General features: G+C 40.8%; 1 protein-coding gene across 4 annotated transcripts in view; it reads left to right on the top strand.

The window, feature by feature from the left end:
* The window catches only part of RIMBP2 (RIMS binding protein 2), a 576724-nt gene that overhangs the window by 385929 nt on the left and 164978 nt on the right, over positions 1-25817 (top strand). For all 4 annotated transcript variants that reach the window (XM_056821917.1, XM_056821914.1, XM_056821916.1 and 1 more), the window contains one exon: positions 8807-8929. In XM_056821917.1, coding sequence (XP_056677895.1) covers positions 8807-8929 — 123 coding nt within the window. The remainder of the gene's footprint in view (positions 1-8806; positions 8930-25817) is intronic.

The raw sequence follows: 25817 nt of genomic DNA, 5'->3' as shown, positions 1-25817 counted from the left end.
TCTCCAGTGTAGGTACTTCCAGCACAGACAATCTCTCCTTCATTACAATTTCAACTATGATGAATTCTGTAACTTAATTGTCTTAAGGAGGTCCCTGGGACCCAGAGAGGTTATTCTCTTACTTCCTCGTGAGCATATTGCAAGTATATGTTAGAGGCAAGACGTGAACCCAGGGCTTCTCAAGTCTAACCCCAATCTTCTATCTAGTATGCTCATGCTGCTTCTCACAGGAATATTGTAATTCAGTTTTATAAAACACTTTCTTGTACATCCTCACCCAGAACATCACAGCTACCCCATAGGGTGGTCGGGGCAGCACTTGCTGACCACATTTTACAATTGAGGAAACCGAGGCTCAGAGAAATGAAGTGCCATGCCCCGGGTCACACAGGGAATTAGTAGAAGTCACAGCAGAACTAGGACTTCCTGTGTATTTTTTGGAGCCTCTCCCTGCAACCAACAGACTGTTTGGTGTGTAGCCAAGTGCAAACTCCATGCAAAGATTCTGCTTTGCGTGGCAATGCTAATAAAAGGAACCCTTAGGAGCCCAGAAACTGATTTCTCTTCCAGTCTCCTGAGGTGATTTCTTTCTGGGCCAATGATGTCAACCAACAGGCAGTAGAGAAGGGCCTACAGCAGGGCCAAAGTGGGTGGCAAATGAGCATCGAGCTGGCCGAGCTAAGAGTGTTTTCATCATCCCACCAGGCCTGTGGCCCAGGCAGCAATCTGGGTCAGCTGCCATTGCCAAAGGGTATGGCAACATAGAGCAGCTGTGCTCCTCATGTGATCCCATTCCACGCATGCCCCATGTGCTTCTGGGCAGAAGGCTTGGTGAGGGGATAATTGCACTCATGCTTACAAGAGTTCTGTTTCACAAATTCAGCAGACAGCATTATCAAGAGCCACCAGCCATTGGGCACCAAAGGAAGGCACTGAAGGGATTCTTGATCTGTGGTTCTTAGCCCAGTACCGAGTGTGGACAGAGCCCTCTCCTCCTCTGTCCTGGGAGACAGGAAAATGGAGGTTCAGTCTTTGCCCCCAGGGAGTCTGCCATCAAACCGCTGGAGAAATGTGTAGAAATGGAGAAAATATGTATATGTGGGGAGTGTAACAATTAAATGAGTCTCTAGTAATAAAATATTATATTTTATGAGGTTTATTAAGGATTATTAGAAATCAAGGGTACAAAATAATAAACCATGTGCCCATGGCTGATTAGCCAATTCAGAATGCCCACGCTTAGCTTACTTACTACATCATTTTAATGGCTTAGCAGAGAGAGCATAGAAGAGAGCGAGGTAGGCATTACTGCCAGCTTAAATACTAATTGTGATCTCGCTCAGGTGAGATTATAGGGAATTCTGGGAAATACCAAGGACTTCTGGGGATTGAAGTCTGGGGTTCAAAAATCTCCATTTTTGCAGGAGAAAAGATCACAGACTCTCAGAACTGGAAGGGACCTGAGAAAGTATCTTTTTGACCCTAAACCAGAACAAGAATACTATCTTTGGGTCAGTGTGAATGTCTGGAGATGGAGTTCAGTGGATACTAGACCTGGAGTCAAAAAGACCTGACTTCAAATCTAGCCTCAGATCCTTCCTACCTGTATTACCCTGGGCAAGTCTCTTAACCTATCACTGTCTGGGGAAAAAAGATCCATTGGAACCATTAGAGAAGGAAATGGCAAGCCATGCTGGTATCCTTGACAAGAAAACTCCATAGATAGCTATGGCTCATGGGGTCATCTAACATGATAGAATGCCTGAACATCAACCATTTGCTACTTGTGTAGCTGTGGCTGAGTCACTGAACTCTGGATCTCAGTCTCTTTCATCAGTAAGATAAGAAAATGGAATCAACTGACTTCTAAAGGTCCTTTCCAAGTACTGGGATGAAATGGGATAGTGGTGAGAGGATGGAAGCTTGCAGGGCTTTCTGGAAGAGGTGAACTTTGACCTCTGTTGGGATGAAAAGGAGAGAAATGTTTTTCTTTTAGGCAAAATTAATTTTAAATTTAAATTAAATTAAAATCTCCAAAATGAAGTTGGAACAGAAGTTTTCTTGCTTATAATCACACAGAATTTTACATTGAAGTAGCAAATTTAGGTACACTGAAAAAAAAAACAGGCAAGGAAGAGCAGGGTCCAGAAACATTGCTGGCATCTTAAATAGAGTAGAGTATACCCCACCCGACTCTTCTTCCTCTGAGCCCGTTCACCTGTTCCAGCCCAGGATCACTCCTACAGTACAAGATTCCCAAGTCGAAATAATGTTGTATTATTAATTCTTTGGCTATAACCTCTTATGCCTACTCAATGTCACAGATTTAGAGATGGAAAGGATTTGGCATATAGCATTGCACCTGGATTTGGGAAGACCTGCCTTCAAAGCCTGCCTTCCATGCTTACTCACTATGTGACTAGCTATGGACAAGTCCCTTGACTCTCTCAAACTCACTTTTTTCCAATATGGAAATTGGGGATGATTTGTTTTTGCTGTTCAGTCATTTTAGACCTGGCCGGTTATTCATGACCCCATTTGGGGTTCTCTGGAGTTTGCTATTTCCTTCTCCAGATCATTTTACAGATGAGGAAACCAAGGCCAGCAGGGTTAAGTGTCTTGGCCAGAGTCACACAGCTAATAAATGTAAGAGGCAAGATTTGAATTCAGGTCTTCCTGACTCTAGGTCCAGTACTCTATCTACTGGACCACCTGGCTAAACAGAGGGTAATCATAGCACCTATATCCTATGGTTGTTGTGAGGAACAAATGAGATCGTATTTTTAAAACTCTTTGTTAAAGTTCTATATAAATGCTAGTTATTATTATAATAGAACACTTTATAAATATCTCATAACAATCATGTAGTTTACATGCTATTATATATATATATATTTTTTCAAATGAAGAAACTGAGGCAGATAAAGGTTAAATGACTTCCCCACATCACATAGCCAGGGAGGATCTAAAGCTAGATTTGAACTCAAACCTTTCTGACTCTAGGTCTAGCACTCTATCTGCTGTTCCACCCAGGTACCTATATTTGACCAAGACCTTTAGAAACATTATATCCTGACCTTCCTGTTCTCTATTAAATCTTGGGCTTTGATATCTTTGCATCAAATACAATTCCAGACTGGTCTCGATGTCTGATTGACGTGATATCAATTGCCATAGTAAAAGTAATTGTGAATTTCTGTTTTCTGGAAGTCCCAAACATGGGAACAAAGAGAAGCATAGTCTTCTCCTTGGGCTATAAAAGAACTTCAAAGAATCACATAAATCTGAGCGTTTTCAGAGTCTCAGTGGCCAGAATCACATAAATCTGAGCGTTTTCAGGGTCTCAGTGGCCAGCTAGATCTTACACATACCCAAACAATAATCCCACATGTCTTCTGCCCACCTAATAAATGGTGACCCAGCCTTTGTATGAAGATTACCAATGCCACAGAATCCCACTTCCTCTCAGGAAGCCCATTCTGCTTTGGAAAATCTCTAGTGATTAGGAGATCTCCTTATATTAGGCTTCATATGTCTCTCTGCAAATTCTATGCACTTTCTTTCAGTTCTTTCCTCTAGGTCTGATCAGAGGAAGTCTAATTCCTCTTCCACGTGACATTCCTTCAAACAGTTGAAGATAGGATCACATCCCTTCTGAGTCTTCTTTCACTGGGCTAAACCTTCTAATTCATATAATTAATCCTCATATTACAGGAACTCAAGACCATTCACCATCTTGGTGACCCTCCTCTGGATGGTCTCCAAATTATCCACATCTTTCCCAACATTTAGCTCCCCCCAATGGTCCCTTTATCAAATTCAACATGCAGTTATTAAACACCTGTATGAAAGCATCAGAGATAAAAAGGCCATATCTTCTAGAAGATGCTCTTATGCAACATATACATTTAAAAATTAGTGCAAAATGTCACTAAGGAGGACAACTAGGTGGCTTAGTGGATAGGGAGCCCAGGCTGAAGATGAGAACTATAGTCCTGGATTCAAATCTGGCTTCAGGCACTTCTTAGCTATGTGCCCCTGTGCAAGTCACTTAACCCCTATTGCTTAGCCTAACTGCTCTTCTGCCTTAGAATCAATATAATGTATTGATTCTAAGACAGAAGTTGAGGGTTAAAAACAAAATATCATTGAGATCATATTTATACAACTTGTACATAAAATTAATGCAAAATATATATAATGTCATTTCTAAGGAGGGACCATCAGTAACTGGGAAGATCAATACAGGCTTCCAAGAGAGGCTAGCACCCAGCCTTTGGCTCAGTGATTGGGAGCATACTCTTTCCTATTGTAAAAATAATGGGCAACAAATTGATTATTGATTATAAACTGATTAAATACTCTGCTTGCTGTGCTTACAAAGTATCTTCAGTTTATATCATTGAAGTTAAAGTCATAAGCTCATAAGGGAACTTCTCTTCAGGGACAGGCACAAAGATGCTAAGGAGACTCTTGTTATATAAAATAAACTATTTACTGAGATTATAAGGACAAAAAAGGATTTCTAACTAAGGAATTCTAACTCCACCCAAATAAAATTCCCTGGTTCCACAAGGAAGCCTCTCCACAGTCTATGCTGATCCTTTCTGATCTGACTAACCCAAATTTTCACTATTCTACAATAAACTAAATGCTATTATCCTTATATGAAGTGTATAACCCATAACTTTGTCTCCAAATTATAAAAATAACAAAAGGCTAGCTGGCTGAGCCTCAGCAAGAACCAAGTTAGGACTCTGAGCCTTAACAGACTTGGAGTTCAAACCAAAGACCAGATCTTTCTTTGGTCTTTTTAGATATAAAAATAATTTATGTAATAGCAATTGATAGTCACTAGTGTTTCCCATGTTGGAAAAGCAAATTACATAGCTCCTTCAGGTTTTTCCCTCCTTTCCTTCTATCTCAGACAGTGAGGAGAGAGAGAAAAGAAAATGTTACCTGCTCTCACCACTCCGATAGAGAGTAACTGCCAGAGACCAACTGCCACAGAAAAACTGTTACCCCTCCCCCACATACTGTCAACATTTGAAACTGACAATATCTCAACTCTGTTTCAAATTCCAGTTCTTTCTCAAGTCAGCTTCTTCATGTCTTATCTCTAAACTAATAATATAACAAGATTTAATTTTTAATATCATCATTTTACTATGGTAGCCAGTTTACCTTTTTATTTTTTAAAAACCCTTACCTTCCATTTTGGAATCAAAATTTAGTATTGGTTCCAAGGCAGAAAAGCAGTAAGAGTTATGCAATTGGGGTTACGTGACTTGCCCAGGGTCACACAGCTGGGAAGTATCTGAGGTCAAATTTGAACCCAGGACCTGCCTGTTCCACTTTGAAATAGCTTCTCTTTAAGCTATTTAAGCATTTTGCTCTTTTTCTTTTCTCTGCCCTCTCAACCCTGCTGCAAAAATAGAAACTTGATCCAATATTCTAGGAAGCTAAAAACCAATGGCATTCAAAAGGTCTTTGATTCTAGATTTGATGCAGGTCACAAACCAAACATGACATTTTCACCCCTGAGAACTTGAAAGTTATTTTTTCTCACTGGCTGTCATCACTGAATAACAAAACTGCTTTAAGACATTCTTATCAACAAAACCTCTCTATGACCTCTTGCATGAGCAACTTCCAGGAAGGCAACACCATTCCAGCAGGGTGACTGGAAAGTTTGTGCCTCCCACCTTCTGAATATCTAGTGGTACTCAAGGTGTCACCTTAAGCTAACATCATGACATATACAGTGTGTGGAACTGAAGAAGCTTTCCTACAAAAGAGCCTGACCTTCTGAGAACCCGTTATTGCATGATGAATTATGTGAAACCATTGTAGGGAGAAAGGAAACGTTCAGCTCCTTAAAATGGGTCTTCTCTTTCTGCATCATTAACAACAAAGAGAACTTGAGAGTAAATGGGAAACCATTTCTACACCTCTTGAATCACACTTGTCAGGTTCAAGGAAACCAAAAGATAGATTTGGTGTAAATGGACATCCCTAAAAGTTGATCATCCTTAATTGAGGATTATTGTTTGTTGTCCAGCCATTTCAGTCATGTCTGACTCTTCATGGCCCCTTTTGTGGTTATCTTTGCAAAGATATTTGAGTGGTTTTCTGTTTCCTTCTCCAGCCCATTTTAGAGATGAGGAAACTGAGGCAAATAGGGTTAAGCAACTTGCCCAAGGTCACACAGTTTGTACATATCTAAGGCAAGATCTGAATTCAGAAAGATGATTCTTCCTACTTTCAGGCCCAGCTCTATATCCATTGTACCACCTAGCTACCCCTAATTGAGGACACTCATCTATAAAATGAAGTACTGGGCTAAAACATGATCTCAAAGGTCTCTTCCAGCTCTATTAAACTATGATTGTTTTTGGAGTGGGTAGAGTGCTTTTGACCTGTGATTTCATCAATGGAGGGAACTTTTGGTGAAGAAATTCTCTCCACTGATACAGATTGGCAACTCATCTATCTTTTGGTAAATCTTTTTTAATCATCTAACTTTTAATCTTAGGGAGTTACTTGAGAATCTGAAAGGTTAAGATCATACTACTAATGTCAGAGGCAAGACTTGAATCCAGATCTTCCTGAATCCAAGACTGGTCCTCAATTCACCATGCCACACTTCCATCTATCAGTCATATTGTTCTTAAAATCATGACAAGGTCTGGGTGTGTTGATGTAGACCTCTAATCCCTGATCCTATGGAGGCTGAAACTGGTGGATTACTTGACTTCAGTGTTTCAGAGATGAAGCAGGGCTAAAGCCACCCAAATTTAACCCTTTGGAGCAAAAGGTCATCAGGCTGCCTGAGGAGGAGTGAAACTAGACCAGTTTGGAAAAACAGAATAAGTCGGAGCTTCTGCACTGATCAGCTTTGGAGTCAGGCACATGAGTAGCTACTGCCTTTTCATCCTGGGTGAGTTAGAGAGATCCAGTCTAAAATACGAACAAATTTCAAAGTCCTAGGAGCTGATATGTATCTAGAACCTAGAATATTAAAACTGGAAGAGATATTAGCGATCATTTAGCCTAACCCCTTATTTTATAGAGGAGGAAACTGAGACCAGAAGAGGGCAAATTATTTGTTCAAAGCCACCTAGGTAATACATTTCAGAAGAGCTGTAAGACTTTCAAAGCATATCTATTAAAAGAACTCTTATGAGATAAGTATTTAAATTATCCTTAATTTTACAAATGATGAAAACTGAATTCCACTGAATTCAAGTGACTGCACCATGGTCACACAGCTAATGAGATCAGAGGCAAGATTTTCAAAGAACTGCAGAATTTCAGTTATAAACGACCTCAATCACTATGTAGTCAAACTGATCTCTGAACAAGAATTCTCTCCACAGTAAGCCTGTCCATTAGTTGCCCGAACTTGTCCTAACCTCCAGTGGGGAGGAAGCCACTCACTACCTCCCAAAGCATTCTAATCCACATGAGAATAACTCATGCTTTTAGGAATTCTTTCCTAAGTTTGCTTCCTTGGAACTTCTGTCCATTGCTCCTAATTCTCTCTGGAGCCAAATTTGTTGTTATTTAGTTGTTTTAATTATTTCTGACTCTTCACGACTCCATTTTAAGGTTTTCTTGGCCTTTGCTAGAGAAGGAAATGGCAAACCATTCCAGTAAGATACTGGTTTTCTATTTCCTTCTCTAGCACATTGGACAATTGAGGTAACTGAGGCAAAAAAATCAAGTGACTTTTCTAGGTTCACATAGCCAGTTAAATGGCTGAGGTTAGATTTGAACTCAGGAGGAAGAGTCTTCCTGACTCTAGACCTGGCACTCTATCCACTGAGCTACCTATCTGCCCTCTGGGACCAAATAGCCACAATCTGGCATCTCCTCCACATGGTAGCTCTTTAGTACTCAGCCACAACTCTCACCCTCCCCTGCCCTGTCCTTTTTTCTGGCTATCACACTCTCATATTGCATAAACTTGAGTCCCTTCAACATCCCCTCATCTCTCCTCTGGACCTTCTCCTATTTATAAATGTCCTTCTTAAATCGTGACTCCCAGGTATGAATATAATGCCCCAAATTTCATCTGGCATATTGGACCCACGTGATCTCGATTCCCACCCTAAACCTCTTTACTGCTGTCCCACGCTGCCTCCCAATAATTGTTAGTGACCGAACTAAGACTCAACTCCAAGCCTCTTGTCTACATACTACCCCGGGGTTCTTTCCCTTCTACTAGAGGTTCATGCGTCGTAGCTTGGTTAGCAAATGAGCACAAATCCCTTAGCATGGGGGGCTTTTATGTAAGTGAGTCAGAGACTTTTTCTCTTGGATTTATCCAGTTTTGAGAATGGTTTGAAAGTGTTTATCTATGCTTGATTTGATGACATTAGGAACATTCTATGTCTTTTGCTTTTCTCATAGACGGATTTTTGTGAAATCTTTTTGATATGACATAATTCAATTCCATGTTTATTAAATACCTCCTCTGTAGGGGGCAGCTGGGTGGCTCAGTGGATTGAGAGCCAGGCCTAGAGACGGGAGGTCCTAGGTTCAAACCTGACCTCAGACACTTCCCAGCTGTGTGACCCTGGGCAAGTCACTTGACCCCCATTGCTTAGCCCTTACCATTCTTCTGCCTTGGAGCCAATACACAGTATTGACTCCAAGATGGAAGGTGAGGGTTTTAAAAAAAAATACCTCCTCTGTGCTTGGCACTAATTTGCCTGAGCACTGAGCAAAACCAATACAAAATTAAAGATAGTCTGTGCCTTCAGAGAACTTACATTCTACTCTCCTCCCTCACTTTTTAAAGGTAAAAGCAGACTATGATCGTCTCAGCCACATCCTCACCATAGTGACCAAAGAACGTGATTTGGCCCTGAAGGAGAAATACCAGCTCCAAGCCAAACTGGAGAATCTAGAGCAGGTCCTAAAGGTAAGGCTTACAGCCCAGCATTGTGTTCTCATTTCTGGATTTGTCAAGACCAACGTAAGGAAGAAGGATGAAGGGTAGGGGATGGAATGACAGAAGGGAACCTCATCGGCATTTACTCCATTAACAGTTTTGAGTCTGGTATCAACAAGGAGGATATCACTGAAGAAACACATGATTGAAAAAGAACATGGCAACATGGCCATTTGGTGAGAGTGAGTGATGTGCTTCTCTGATATCCTCATGATGCCAACTGAATGTGAGAAGGGCTGCCCATCCATCCGGTCAAATATGCTGTGCTGAACTTTGGGGATACTAAAGACCAAGGCTGCATCAGATAGACAGGTTGAGACCGACATGGTTGGGAGGAAGTCACTTATTTTGATGAGATCATAAGCCTATTGGAATGTCAACAATACGGACTTTGAGGACAATTTCTCCCCTTTCTGTGATTAAGAAAAAAACCTACTAAATAGTGAAACATTCCTGTTTTTGGAAGTGATGCTATAAAACCAACTGTGCATTTCCATGGCTTAAGAAATTAAATACAGCTGACCAGGGAGATTGAGCAGAGAGCCATCCGCTTGGAATTATAACTTACTTAAGTTGAAAAAATTGAGGTATCTATATTGGTTTTCTAAAAAGAAGAATTCATGAATTTTAAGTTGCTTCTCAGATGTTTAATAACCTTTCTTATAATGAGGAGAGTTAGATCAGAAAATTACTTTATCAGGGAGCAGGTAATTGGCTCCTAGCTATGCATTTCTGATGGACTGAAATCGGCTTAAGTAGCCCATGCCTAGGATGTGTTGCTTGATTTGCTAATGATGTAATTGACTTGAGTTTTGATAGCATCCAGTAGACAAGTCATTTTAATTCATACTTTGCAAGCTAGTATGCCAGTGACAGAGGCGTTAGATCTGTCGCCTTTTAAAGCAAGGTGTTTTATCTGGATGTGTCTAAAGCTGATTAGAAAGGGAAGAAGGGGAAAATTGGAAAACGTGTTAACGTTTAGTTTTCCCCTGACCCTACCCCCTTCCCTCTTCAAAGAAAAATCTCTATAACAACGAATGAGGGTTCAAGGCCAGGACCCTGTCCACGTAGACTCCCAACTGAAGTAATGAGGCTAATTTAAAAAAGAAACATGAACATCAGCCACTAGTCTGATCCATAAAATGGGACTGATGATACTAGCGCCCATTGTTGCCTCCAATGAGATCAGTGGAAGTAAGCTGAGCGAAGAGAACACTAGATGCAAAGAATGTAGCAATGGCAGTGTGAAATGTTACACACGCTTTCAGTTAAGGTCGCTGTTTTATTCGCTTTGCTAACTGTCTTACTTCGTTACAAGAGAACTCTTCCCCAAGTGGGAACAATGTGTAAAGGTTTCTAATGTGTCAGTGTCTCTAATGTAAAAAACAAGGCACATCAATAAGACTCAGAGTGAAAAAAGAAGAATAGATGAAAGTATGTGACCCAAGAAGAGATACGAGAAGTACTGCTTCTTTACAGAGATGGGAGACTGAGTACAGAGCAACGAGAAATAGGATAGTGTCGGACTTTTTGTCATGGCTGGGTTTGTTTTGCTGAGATTTTCCTCCTTTAAAATTCTTTGTTAGATGGAATAGCTTTTTGGAGAAGACAGAGGAAATGTTGATGATGTAGAAACAAAGGACATCAATACAATTTTATTTTTAAAAGGAGCTAATGGATTTAAAACAATTTTCAAAACCTTAAAAGCTATAGAAATGTCAAACTAGTCTTTTTTGTGTGGCTTGCCAGTAGTTTTTTTCTCACTTGTATATTATTGCAGGGTAACTGATTTGCAACAGCTCAGCTCTTCTAAGGCCATGATGTTCCAAAATCTCTTAGGTTCAGGACAAATTAGGATGATAGGATCATAAACAGAGAGTTGGAAGACACTAAACAGGTCACTGTGTCCATCTCCTCTTCATTTGACAATGGAAGAAGATGAAGCCCAAAGAAGTTAAATGACTTACCAAAAGTCACACAGGAAGTAGCAAGATGAGATTTTTGAACCCTTATTTTTGAATGACAAATCCAATGCTCTTTTATACTGTACCACAACTTCCTTCATTTTACTGGAGAGGAAATGATAATGAGGAAGGGAAAAGACTTACCCAAGGTCCACTGGCTCCAAACCTAGAACTCTTCCAGTTCTAGAATCCTATTTCTTCCTTGGCATTAAGAAGTTGTTGTTGATTCCTACTTAAAGTCCAGTAGAACACAAGGAGGTAGGATGATGATGATAACTATTTGAGAGAAAGGGTAGTATAGTGGATGAAAAGTTGCCTTTGATTCAAGAAAACCTGAGTTCAAGTTCTACCTCCAACTTATACTGTATATGTGACTCTGGGCAAGTCTCTTAGCCTTTTAGTATTCTAAGCCATTCTCTCAAAGAATCTCCTATTTCCTAGGAGATACTGATATGCATTAATAGAGGAAGTTTTGTCTACTAATGAGGTAACAATTTCTGGTCCTGATAATAATCACAACTGATATTATGGAGGCCCACAACCTGGGCCTCCAAATTACCACGTAAAGTGACTACTCTGAAGCTGAGAAAGATTAAGGTGATTTGCTCATCTTGTTCTCCATGCCCTCCTCTGGTCCTTCATGTGTCAAATCACTTCTGACCAATGATACTAGAATAACATGACTCAGTCATGGTTTATGCACCAGATTTTCTAATAGGGACACCCATCCTATAGTGGAATGGCTTCCTTGCAAGGCAGTGAGTTCCCCTTTGTCTGAAGTCTTTATGCCAAAACTGGAAGAATTTTTGCCAGGATGCTGCAGGAAGGATTCTGGTTCGGGTATGAGTTAAACTCCAACGGCCACTGAGGTCACTTCCATTCAACTCCAAGACAGGGTTTTCTGTGATAGGAGAAACCATTTACAAAGATGGTTTGGAGAAATCTATAGGGTGGCTCTCTAGACACTCTGCACGCTTCCTTGTAATACGCGAGATCTGTCTTAAATCTCTTCAGTTAAAGTCGCCATTATAGAGTATTCTAACTGTGGCTGCCATTGCAGCTGGCCCCTCTGGCAGCCATGGAGGGGGATATGCTTTTGAAAGGTCCAACGATGTATTTCCCTTGCCTTTTTTTTCCAATATCCAATATGGAAATATATTTCGTCTGCTTTGACGTATATAATTGATAACATATAGGGACTGGAGGAAGAGAGAGAATTTGGCATTCAAATTTTTAAAAGAATATATAATATAATAATAAATTAGTAAAAACAAATACAAAACTATAAGGATAGTCAGTGGACAGTATTGGGGTAAACATATGGGTTTCAAGGCACAAAAGCAGTACCAATTTGGTTATAGTTACAGAACTAGAAAATGGGGCGGGGTGGAAGTGGAAAGTGCCCATGAGGAAGCCCAGTGGCTCTGCAGAAGATGCCCGGGGAGAAGAGAATGAAGTGAAGAATGACTGGAATTAGTCTGAAATAGTGATACAAATGAGACATACCCTACTCAGGACAGTTCCGGGTCTGAACGGATGAAAAACTCCAGAACAGAGTTTCTGGTCCAAGCAGCAAGGGCCTGCAAACAGAGAAAACTGTTATATTAGCACAGGGAGAGGAGGCCACCTGCAGTGACGGAGAGTGGTCATTGCATCATAACATGCCAGTTCATGGAAGGGATCGTAGAAATCGTCTGCTCTGATCCCTTTCATTGCCCAAAGGAAGAAACTGAGAAACCCACATGAGGGAACCACAGACCCCTGAAGATGGAATTGAAGTAATATTAATAGGACAAGAATCACCTTTTGATTTAACCCCTCCTTGATGAGCAAATAGAGAAAGAAGGCCAGGCCAGAGTGGGGTCATTGTGGGTTAAGACAGAAGAAGTGTGTGTGTGTGTGTGTGTGTGTGTGTGTGTGAGAGAGAGAGAGAGAGAGAGAGAGAGAGAGAGAGAGAGAGAGAGAGAGAGAGAGAGAGAAGGAGGGAGAGAGACAGAGACAGAGACAGAGAGGGAGGGAGGGAGAGAGACAGAGAGACAGAGAGACAGAGAGAGAAGGAGGGGGAGACAGAGAGACAGAGACAGAGACAGAGAGAGAGGGAGGGAGGGAGAGAGACAGAGACAGAGAGAGAAGGAGGGAGAGAGGGAGAGAGAGAGAAGGAGGGAGAGACAGAGAGAGAGACAAAGAGACAGAGAGAGAGGGAGGGAGAGAGAGACAGAGAGAGAGAGACAGAGGGAGAGAGAGAAGGAGGGAGAGACAGAGAGAGAGACAAAGAGACAGAGAGAGACAGAGAGAGAGGGAGGGAGGGAGGGAGGGAGAGAGAGAGAGAGAGAGAGAGAGAGAGAGAGAGAGAGAGAGAGAGAGAGAGAGAGAGAGAGAGAGAGAGAGATGAGAAGGGGGAAAAGGAGACTTGTGCATAGAAAGAGAGAGCAAACAAACTTTGCCCACTTCATGAGTTTGCTTAGATCCTATCCTGGCTGCCAAATCTACTTGCAATCAGCCATGGAAAGTGGCCTTTTTCCGAAGGAAAACATAGCTCTGTGTCCAAGTGCTATAACAGAGGATAAAGGATAAAGAAACAGAGATCAAGCATTTTATCCTTTAAAGCAAGGAGTGTGGAGGGAGGGCGGGCAATTATGTGCTATTAGATAATTGAAAGAAAACCATCACCATGCAATTTTTGCCGAATCCTATGTGATCTTGCCAAGTTCCTATAACTAGGGAAATGAGGATGGCTTGGTGAGGGAGAAAGCGAGGAGGTAGGTGATGGTAGCCTTCTTCCTCGGGCTCTGCAAGAGAACTCTCCAGATTTTTCTCCTCCCCACCCTTTCTCTAGAGTAGGAGGATAATTACAAGCTTGGGACATTTGGGCATCAATTTAGTAGTGTTTTAAGAGCACTGTGGCTTTTCAGCTTCTGGTATCTTTGGTGTAATCATAGCTTGCATTGAACCCATACCCTTTCCCCAGCAATGGGATCAATCATTCTACATTAGTAGCAATGTAGAAATGTTGCATTGAATGGCTCACAGGGTGAATTCTTAGACACACAAAGCTATATTCTTGCAAAACGTCTGAATGTACCAATCAGCAGTCTGAACTGCTTGGGGTCAGTCTCATCACTCTCACTGATGCTAAATGGGGTCTCAACACTTCAGTTTCAAAAACTCTAATTCAGACCCAGTCATCCAACAAGCATTTTTCAACCCTTACCTTCTGTCTTATAATTGATACAAATGATCAATCCCAAGGCCAAAGATCAGTAAGGGCCAGGCAAATGGGGTTAAGTGACTTGTCCAGGGTCACACAGCTAGGAAGTGTCTGGATACAGATTTGAACCCAGGACCTCCCAATTCTAGGCCTGTCCCTCTTTCCAATGAACCACCTAGTTGCCCCTCAGTAAGCATTTTATAAGTACTTGCTATGTGTCCAGTAGCGTGCTAAGCTCTGGGGCACCAAAAAAAGAGTAAAAAATGAATCCTTCCCATCAAGGAGTATACAGTTTAATAAGGGAGACTACATACAAATGATGGGAATATAAATTGCTCAGTGGATAGAGCACTGGGCCTAGAGTCAAGAGGATCTGAGTTCAAATCTAGGCTCAGATACTTAGTAGTTCTATGACCTGGGCAAGTCACTTTATTCTGTTTGCCTCAGTTTCCTCTTCTGTAAAATGAGCTGGAATAAGAAATGGCAAACCATTCCAGTATCTTTGCCAAGGAAACCCCAAATGGGGTCACAAAGAGTCAGTCACAACTGAAACAAGTAAACAGTACAACAAAAAAAAACAAAAAATGTACAAATAACATACATTCAGGACAGATAAACTGTAGTAAGGCACTTGCAGTGGAGGAGGGAGTTAGGGCTGAAAAAGAATTTGTGCACAAGGCAAGGTTTCATCTGTGTCTTGAAGGAGACCAGAGAAGACAGGAAGCAGTGAGGAGGAAGGAGAGAATGCTGCAGGCATGAGAAATTTGCCGCTGATGCAAAAGGCAGTCAGGAGTTGGAGTATTGTGTAGGAGAAAAACCAAGAAGAGCCAGGTTTTCTGGATGAGAGATTGAAGGGAGTGAAGAGCTGAAAAGACTGGAAGGGTAGGAAGGAACCAGGTTGTGAAGAGCTTTAAAAGATAAACACATGATTTCACATTTGATATTGTAGGTAATAGGGAGCTGTTAGAGTTTATTGAATAGGAAGGCAAGCTGAGTGGAGGATGGAGTAGGGAGAGACAACCAACCCCTTTCCACCCCCCCAAAACCCTGTTTATAATGCAGCCCTATAAAATTTGTGAAGTACAATTCCTAGAACATGTTGGGGGAGAAGGAGAGGGAATACGTATGTGATTTTTACACCATGAATTCCCAGAGAGGAAAAAATCTTCTACAAATATAGATATGCTCTGCAACTTACAGACTCAGAGTTGCTTGGAGCAGTGAGAGGTTAAGTGACCTACCTGGGTCACACAGCCAATATCTATTAGAGGTGGAACTTAGACCCATGTTTTCCTGACTCCCAAGCTATCCACTATGCCATACCACCTCTTATAAAGGACAGTGCCCAGCCCATAATAAGAATTTTTAAAATGCTGGATGGATTGAATTGAAGTGTTTTACTGTGCTATTTCATTTAAGCCTCATCACAACCCTGTGATATATATATATATATATATATATATATATATATATATACATATATATATATATATATATATAATTTAACAGAAAAGCTAACTGAGGCTGAGAATGGTGCAAGTGTTTCATCCCCTGTCACAAAGCTAGTGAATGTCAGAGGTGAGATTGGAGCCAAGGATTTAGCTGGAAGGAACCTTAGATTCTCTCTAGTCCACCCTCCCCCCCCCCCCCATTTAGAAATAAAGAAACAGACACAGAGAGGTTAAGTGACTTGCCCCTGTTCTGAGAGGTATAAGATCATGGATTTAGAGTTGAAGGAGGATTAAGGGTCATCAGGACCAATGCCCTCCTTTTACAGATGGAGAAACTGAGGCACAGAGATTAAATGACTTACACCAGTTCTTAAGAGATATAAGATCATAGAGTCAGAGGAACATTAGGGACCATCAGGGCCAATACCCTCCTTTTACAAATGGAGAAACTGAGAAACAGAGATTAAATGACTTATACCAGTTCTTAGAGATATAAGATAATAGAGTCAGAGGAACATTAGGGACCATCAGGGCCAATGCCCTCCTTTTACAGATGGAGAAACTGAGGAACAGAGATTAAATGACTTATACCAGTTCTTAGAGATATAAGATCATAGAGTCAGAGGAACATTAGGGACCATCAGGACCAATGCCCTTCTTTTACAGATGGAGAAACTGAGGAACAGAGATTAAATGACTTATACCAGTTCTTAGAGATATAAGATCATAGAGTCAGAGGAACATTAGGGACCATCAGGACCAATGCCCTCCTTTTACAGATGGAGAAACTGAGGAACAGAGATTAAATGACTTATACCAGTTCTTAGAGATATAAGATCATAGAGTCAGAGGAACATTAGGGACCATCAGGACCAATGCCCTCCTTTTACAGATGGAGAAACTGAGGAACAGAGATTAAATGATTTACTCCAGTTCTTAGAGATATAAGATCATAGAGTCAGAGGAACATTAGGGACAATCAGGGCCAATGTCCTCATTTTACAGATGGATAAACTGAGGCACAGAGATTAAATGACTTACGTCAGTTCTTAGAGATATAAGATCATAGTCAGAGGAGCATTAGGGACCATCAGGACCAATACCCACCTTTTACAGATGGGGAAACTGAGACAGAGTGATTTAAGTTATTTGCCCAGGATCACACAGATAATAAATTGAGTTGTGATATGAAGTCAGTATTACCAGTGTCTTCTCCATTATTCCCCATTAGGATGTGAAATCAGGTGCTCTGAATCCAAACCCACCTTTCTTTGCCACTCTCTTACTCTGTTGTTCACCTCCAAACAGAAGTGGGATGTAATCAAAGGTCCAGCCAACGGAGGACTTCACCCAGGCCAGGGATATGAATCTCAATTCAGTAAAGGCTTCTGCCCAGGTGAGCTGGGCTGGGCTCAGGGGACACCCTAGTCTCTGGCCCCATTCCCCTGCCATTTTCAGTTTTATCTGGATTCCACCCAGGGGTGCACTATCTTGTAGGTGGAAGCAATTCCCACTTGGCATTGCCTCTCACCCAGGCAATCCTTTTGCAGAAGATCTCCAGATACTTGTGGTTTTTTGTGCCGGGGTGTGAACTCTCCTTTGTCACTTATGTCACTTTGCCTCTTCTCCTAGTTATTTGTGAGTGTGACCTGCCACCTCGCCCTCCCCATCACTATACCGTAGACTCCCGAGGAATAGAGTCTGTGACTCTCCATGTAGGAGAGACACCAAGCTTAGGGCCAAGCAGGTAGTAAGAATTTCACGAATTCTGGTTTAAGTCTACCAATACGTCTTGTATGGCTCCAGGGGAGTGTCTGAGGGGCAAGACTCAGGCTTTAAAGGCAATGTGGCTTAGCAAAAGGGGCTTCCTGCAGAAAGTCAGGAGAGCTGGGCTCAAGTAACCTAGATTAAGTCCCTTCCCCTCCCTGAGCCTCATTTTCCAATTGGAATGGGAAATATCAATGGACTTTTATGGGTAATCATAGGCTTATTTTATTTTATTTTTTAAATCTTTATCTTATGTCATAGGATCAATACATTGATATTGATTCCAAGGGCTAAGTAATGGGAGTTTAGTGACTTGCCCAGGGTCACACAGCTGGGAAGTGTCTGAGGCCAGATTTGAACCTAGTACCTCCTATCTATCCACTAAGCCACCTTGCTGCACCAACCATTTTTTTTTATAGATGGGGAAACTGAGTTACTTGTCCAAGGTCACATGGGTAGGATCAGTGCTTCAAAGCTGAAGGGCTGGAGGGGGCCTCAGAGGCCATCTAGTCCAAGGCACTGAGGAAAGACTTTGAATATGTCTTGGATGGAACAACTGGCATGTCTGTGACCTTATAATGGAGAGGAGATGGAAGGGATCTCTTTTATTTTTAATTTTACAGGTGAGGAAACTGAGATCAAGGAAATCTAAGAACCTTGCCCACAATTTGAATCTCAGGCAATGTGATCCCATTGAGTCAGACAACTGAAATTCATATCCTTGCTCTGTCACCTGTGTGCCCTTCATTAGATGATTTAAGCTCCCTGGTGCTTAGGTTCCTCTCTAAATCCAACGTTAAATCAGAGGATTCCTTCTTTCCAATCACTCAACCTCTACCCTTATCACTTTTTACATGAACTCTTACAATTGCCTCCTAATTGGTCTCCCCTTTTCCCTTCTCCCCAACTTTCCAGTTGATCCTCCAGGAAACTGCCAAATCAAGATCCTTAAAATACAGATCTGAACATGTCATGCCCTTGCCCCCAAACCATCAATGACTCCCTATTGCCTCTGGAATAAATGCAGACTCCTAAGTTCTGCATCTAGAGATATCCTTAATAGGGATTTTTTTTATTACTATGCCAGCATTGCTTGACCTTACTCCCATCCATCTCCTCTCCATTACAGGGCTACAGACATGCCAGCTGGTCCATCCATGATATATTCAAGGTCCTTCCTCATTGCCTTGGCCCAGTCAGTCTCTCACATCTGGAACACATTTTCTTTGATCTCCATCTTACCAAATTCCCAATTACCCAAAGCCTGGCTTTGATGCTATCTCCTATACAAACTTATTCTAAATTCTCCTCCTTGTTAATGGTCTCCTCTTCTTCTTCCAATGCTTTGTATGGCTTTGTGAAGATATTGCATCAACCCACGTCTTCCTAGCATTTATTTATTGGTCTATATGTAGCTAGGTGGCACAGTGAATAGAATGCTGGACCTGGAGTCAAGAAGATTCACCTTCCTGAATTCAAATCTGGTCTCAGAGCCTTAGAAGCTGCATGACCCTGGGCAAGTCACTCAATCCTGTTTGCCTCAGTTTCCTCATCAGGAAAATGAACCAGAGAAAAAATGGCAAACTGCTTCAGTGTCTTTGCCAAAAAAAAAACAAAACCCAACCCCAAATGGGATCACAAATGGTCAGACATGACTAAAATAACTTTACAGCAACAGTCTCCTAGGGGGTGTTCTGAGGGTCAAATGAGATGATATATTAAGGCACTCTGTAAACTTTAAAGTACTGTACAAATGTTAGCTATTATTAAGATGAGGAAATTGGACCCGATTCCTAATGTCCCTCCTAGTGCTAACAGGCTCTAATCTTGTGAGTCTACAAAGGCAGGCCCCGTATCTTATAATAGTTGACATTTATATAGGACTTTAAGACTTGCATAGTGCTTCACATGCATCATCTCATTCAGTCCTCAACCAACCCTGTGAAGTGGATGCTGTTATTTATCCCTGTTTTACACATAAGGAAACTGAGGCAGGAAGTGGTTAAGAGACTTGTACAGGGTCACTCAGTGAGTAGACGTCTAAGGCCAGGTTCAAGCCCAGATCTTTGGACCCCAAGTCTAGTTCTCCATCCATTACAATCCTCCCCTACCCATCACTTTTCTAAGCTTTCTATCTCTCCCAGCACCTCACCCAGTTCTCTGCACTCAGTAGGTGCTTAAATATATTTTTGTTGACTGACTAATTAGTTTTAGAACCATTTAGCAACAATAGATTATTTATTAGTGAGTGGACTCAGTCTTAGAAGTGAAATTTAAGGAGAGATATTGACAGGAAAAGAGACTCTGGAGGCCCTAATGAATCTCTGCCAGTTTAGTGAAGCCTATGGGCTGCTGCTCAAAAGAATATTTTAAATTAATAAAATTAAAGAATAAGATTTCAATTCAGTTATATTATTCATTATATATTCATCCAAGTTATATATTCATTATATGTATATATGATATTATTTTATTATATAGTATTTATATTTTACTTATATAAAATATATATCATTCAGTTATATTAAAATACATTTATCTATATCTATACATGCACATATTCACATGCATGTGTATGCACATCTTGAGTTCACAGACTCCAGGTTAAGAATTCATGTTCTAGGTAAATCAAGGAATTAACGTTTCTAATGAGAATCATTCAATAGTCAATTACACCACAGAGTTAAGGGTTAGTATAAGGACTGCTGTTGGCCAGTTCCTGAGTAGACAATATGGTTTGCCATTTCCTTTTACAGTTCATTTTACAGATGAGGAAACCAAGGTATATTGGGTTAAATGACTTGCCCAAGCTCACACAGCTATTAAGTATTGAGGACAGATTTGCCCTCAGGTCTTCTTGACTGTAGGGCCAGCACTCTATCCACTGTGTTACCTATTTGCCCATTTCTGAAGGTGTGGGATAATGGGCTCAAGTAACCTAGATTAAGTCCCTTCCCCTCCCTGAGCCTCATTTTCCAATTGGAATGGGAAATATCAATGGACTTCTACGGGTAATCATAGGCTTATTTTATTTTATTTTTTAAATCCTTATCCTATGTCATAGGATCAATACATTGATATTGATTCCAAGGGCTAAGTAATGGACTTGGAGTCAGAAAACTTTGAATTCAAATTCACTAGCTATTTGGTGATGAGTAAGTCACTTAAGTTCTTTCCGTCTTAGTTTTCTCCTCTGTAAAATGGGAAATAAAAATAAAATTCTAGAATACCTACCTTTTGAATGAAATTGTGTATATATAAAACACTTTCTAAATTCTAAAGTCGTGGTTGTTTTCCTTCTTGAGCCAGATCTGAAATTAGGTCTTAGTGAGGTACCTTTTTAATCTGTGATCAGTATCTTCCCTGGAACCAATAGTCATAGAATATTGGAGAAGAGGCTTTGAGAGGCAGCATTTCATAGTGAACAGAGAGCCAGCCTCTGAATTAGGAAGACCTAGGTTCCAGTCCTATCTCTGATTCCTATTAGCTGAGTGACCCTGGGCAATTCAGATATTATTCTTAACTTAATGATGTCTGGGATTCCTTCCAACTCTGTATCTGTGGGTTATTTGTCCCTCTGGACAAATCTAGGAGGTGTCCAGAGGAAGTCAATCAAAATGGTGAAGGACCTCACATCCATATGTTAGGTGTTATGGTTGTTTTCAGTCCTGCATGGCTTTTTTGGACCCCATTTTAGAGTTTTCTTGGCAAAGATACTAGAGTTGTTTGCCATTTCCTTCTCCAGCTCATTTTACGGATAAGGAAACAGAGGCAAATGGGGTTAAATGACTTGCCTAGGGTTACCCAGCTGTTAAGTGTCTGGGGCTAGATTCCCAACTCTAGACTCAGTTCTCTATCCACGGCACCATCTTACTGCCCCATCCATATGTCATGAGTATTGATTAAAAGAACTGGAGATATATGACTTCGAGAAGAGCAAGCCCAGAGACAGTATGACAGCCTTCTGAAAATCTTTTATGAGGAGGGATTAAACTTAAGAATCTCCAAAGGCAGGTCTCATGTCCCATAGTGGGTAACACATATGTGGTACTTGAAGATTTGTGGAGTATTTCCCATGCACTATTTCATTCTGTTTGACATCATAGAGTAGAAGTGGAGTCAGTAAGTGGATGGCGCAAAGAGGACAATTTAGTCTTAATGTTAGGAAACATTCTGAGCTGTCCAAAAGGAAATGGACTGCCTCTAGAGGTGGTAGGTTCTTCCTTCTTGAGTGTCTTCAACCAAAGGATGGACAACCACTCATCACATCTAGTGGAGTATCTAGATTGGATATGGGGGATGCTAAGGTCTCTTCCAGTTTTCCAGTTTTACATTCCTGAAATTAACCAAGCAGGGGGAGGCAATTCTCTGATATAGGATCATTTATTGTTTACTAGTGTCTGACTCTTCATGATCCCATGAAGAGTCTATGGGATTTCTCGGCAAAGATACTGGAGTGGTTTGCCATTTCCTTCTCCAATGGATTGCAGGGCAAAGATCAGAGGGATAGTTTTTACAGTTGGGGGGGCATTGAAAATTATGCACCACAATATCCTCTCCCCATTTACAGATGAGGAAACTGAGGTCTAGAAGGTGAATTGACCTGTCCAAGATAATGAGTGGAGGGGCCATGATTTAAACTCAGGTTCTTAACTCCACATTCAGCAGTCTGTTCTCTCTACCACATTCCCTCCCATGGAATCTCCTCATCTTAAAGGTGAGAGGAATGTGATACTAATACACAGAGGCACATGGCCCTCTCCACAGGTACAAATGGCAAAACTCCAAGCTGAACTAATATCCATAATATTGTAGGTATTAAGGTTTCATATATTAGCATGCTATCTTTACTTTGACTCGTACTCCTATGATTTTATTCTTTAGAAGTCAGATGACCCGGAGCAGGGAGATCTCAGATGTGTCATTCTCTCAGTGGCATTTAAGGGCAGGGAGGTGCTTTGATAATTCTTTCCATGCAAAGAGGTCTTGCTTGTCAAAGCTTTCTGAGTGTATTTGGAGATGGAACATGTTCAGATCGCAGGTTCGTTTCTCTAGGAGAACCCTGACTTCCTTCCTTTGATGCCACAGGCCATTTGGGAAGGGGACAAGGGGCCATTTGGGAAGGGGACAAGGAATGGAGGGCACTCTCACCTGATCATTAGAAGAGCAGAACACATTCAAAGCTGCTCATTCCCATTAAAAGGTGATGAATAAATGACAATCATGGGACCTTGAGATCTGAATATCTGGTGTTCACAGTTCCATATAGCTGGGTTGAGAACAGCTTCTAGAACAAAGGTTCTTAACTCTGTGTGTGTGTGTGTGCATGTGTGTATGTATGTGTGTGTGTGGTGGACCATTTCAGTTGCATTCCATATAATTTATGGATCCCTTCTCAGAAGAACCCTGTTCAATGCATCAAGTAAAACCATGTTACCAATAAAACCAATTATATTGAAATACAGAGATCAAAGAATTAAAAAAACAAAGCCAAGTTCATAAATGCCATGCTAAGAACCCCTGACCAAGAAGATCATAGGATCATGAATAAAAATGAAAAGGACTTTAGAGGGTATCCAGTCCATTTGACAAATGAGGAAACTGAGGGCCTCAAAGGTGCAATTATTTGCCTTTATAGTGTTCCTCACACACATCTACCATCTTTGTGCCTTTGCACTGGTGGACCCTCATGCTCTCCTTTCCTATTTCTCTTTCTTGAAACCCCTGGCTTCCTTCAACACTCTCAAATGACACCTTCCCTAGGAAGCATTTCCTCAACCCTTTAGTTGCTAATGCTTTCTTTGCCAAAGTTACCTTTGATCTTTGTGTGTGTGTGTGTGTGTGTGTGTGTAAATATATACACACACACGTATATACATCCTAGAGGTACAGTGGCCATTCAAAGACTTGATCTCATTACTAAATAGCCCATGTGGGTTGATTGCTTCCCCCCATCCTTCATACTGATGCTAGATTTATGTGAACATCTGATTGGTTTACCCCCAGCAGCCTAGAACTTCCAGCAAGCAATCGACTAGCCTCAGCTTCCCCAATACCAGGTTTTGCAGGCATGTACTACCACACTGACCCTTTCTTGTCTTAATATTGATAATCACATTTAGCTAAAGACAGCAGAGAGCCTTTGCTCACTGTCCTGTAATCAGGGGTTTAAGGGATCAAACCAATGGCAGGTAAATCTTTGTTGAGATCTCTTTGGCCATACTGGGCACTGCTAAATGAATGATAGTATGAGATAACTTTAAGCATGAATAAAGAACTGTCTTCTACCCCTGAAAAAAAAAGCATCAGGCATTGAGCAACTCCGAGGTTAGGGTTGAGTTGGACTGGGTCTAAAGCAGGAGTTCTTAACCTTTTTTGTGTGTCCTTGACCCCTTTGGCTGTCTAGTGAAGCCTATGGACCACTTCTCAGAATAACGTGTTTTTTTTAAACCCTTACCTTCTGTCTTAGAATCAATACTGTGTATTGGCTCCAAGGCAGAAGAGTGGTAAGGGCTAGGCAATGGGGGTCAAGTGACTTGCCCAGGGTCACACAGCTGGGAAGTGTCAGAGGCCAGATTTGAACCTAGGACCTCCCGTCTCTAGGGCTGGCTCTCAATCCACTGAGCTACCCAGCTGCCCCCAGAATAACATTTTTAAATGAATAAAATAAAATATGTAGGATTATAAAGGAAGCCAATTATTTTTAAATATTCTATCAAAATAATTTATAAAACAAGTTCAAAGACTTGTGAACTCCTGATCTAGAAAATTTCAGGCTTCTTGGCATACTGGAAACTGGAGGGCTTTGGGTACTTTGATATTCCCTAATGGATGATCCACATTCTCCTCCAATACCCCTAACTGTTTATAGCTTAGGGACACCATTTGCTTCTCTGGAAATCAAGGAAATCAAGGAAATTTATATTGAAATATAGTGTAAAGGTATTATTGTAGAAAAAGTCAATTTTTAAAAAATATTCCATTCAATGAATATTGAATTGAGTATTTATTACCAATTGAATGAGTATTTATTAAGTGACTACTATTGCTAGAATCCTCTCTAAAAAGCTCCTTGGATTCTTCATCATGAACCCAGGTTGGTATGGAAGACTATGCCAACAGAGAACATGGTCCTTTCTACTCTGCTGGAAAGGAGGAGAGTTCAATAACTAGATCGTATATGATTAAGGGGACTTGCCTGGCTTACTACAGTGAAGTTAACCAAGGAGTAGACTGGCCCTTTGGTGGGGAATTCTTTGGCCATGATACTACATTTAAGAAAGAAATAGACAAAATGGCCCATGGTCCTATGTGGTCCCCTTGGACTTTTGCAGTGACAGTGGCAGAGAGGTGGACAAGGGGACAAAGAATCACAGTTTTGTGCCCTCCATAGACACTAACTGTTGATACTCAGAATCAGAGATCATTTTCCAAAGACCAATGTGAGGTAGTGCATCATAGTGGCTAGACAGTTGTCTTCAGAGCCAGGAAGATCTAGATTCAAGCCTGGCCTCTGATATACATAGACTGTGTGACCCTGGGCAAGTACCTTAACTTCTCACTGTTCTAGGTAACTCTTTAAGACTAAGTTTCAAAGAAAGTGCCAGCCTATCTTAATAGAAATTCTCATCCAGAATTCTCCATGAAAATGAAATCACAAGTCCAATCCCTATGTCTATGACCAACGACCAATGAGTGGACATAGGAAAAATAAATCACATTGATCTTTAAAGCCACTTTATGAATGAAAAGAAAAGATGGAAGGAATTTGCCACTAAATGTAATTGGTTGTTGAAGGGGTACATTAAAATTTTTTTTTAATTCAATAAAACTTTTTTTAATTAAAAAAATGCACTCTTATCTGTTAATACAAAAATAGGAAGCTGACCAGTCTTCAGACAGTCACTTGATGACCTCAGGTTCAGTGTTTGACTCACAGAATCTTAATAGAGAGGCAAATAAAGATCTTGGAAGCCCCAAACCAGTATTATTTCATGGGACACTGGGACATCTTTTTTCAAAGTATTCACGTCTAGTATTTGTAAACAGATCACCATGAAAATAATTGTAGGTTATTGCTGATTTCTATTGCAATGAATAAAGTAGAGAAATTATATGAAGCATTCAATAAAAGCCTCCAATTTTGATCAACACATATTCTGATCCTTACTAATTTAATGATAGTGAATAATACCTTGTACACATTATCTTTTTGATCCTCACAGCAACTCTGAGGAATAGATACTACTATTATCCCCATTGTACAGAAATCAAGATTAAAAGAAGCAAATTCTTTTCTAGGGTCATATAATTAAATGTCTAGGACAAGATTTGAACCTAAATCTTCTTGTCTGAATGTCCTGTTCTCCATGTATCCACCATGCTGCAAAAGTGAGAAGAGGCAAAGATGGCAAAAATATTTTGGAAAATATGGTTCAGGAGTAAAAAATGAGAAAGGCCAAATATTT

Source organism: Monodelphis domestica, chromosome 3 (genome assembly GCF_027887165.1).
Source record: "Monodelphis domestica isolate mMonDom1 chromosome 3, mMonDom1.pri, whole genome shotgun sequence".
Classification (NCBI taxonomy): domain Eukaryota; kingdom Metazoa; phylum Chordata; class Mammalia; order Didelphimorphia; family Didelphidae; genus Monodelphis; species Monodelphis domestica.
Note: the sequence above shows the minus strand (reverse complement) of the source record. Positions and strands in the feature narration are given on the sequence as shown.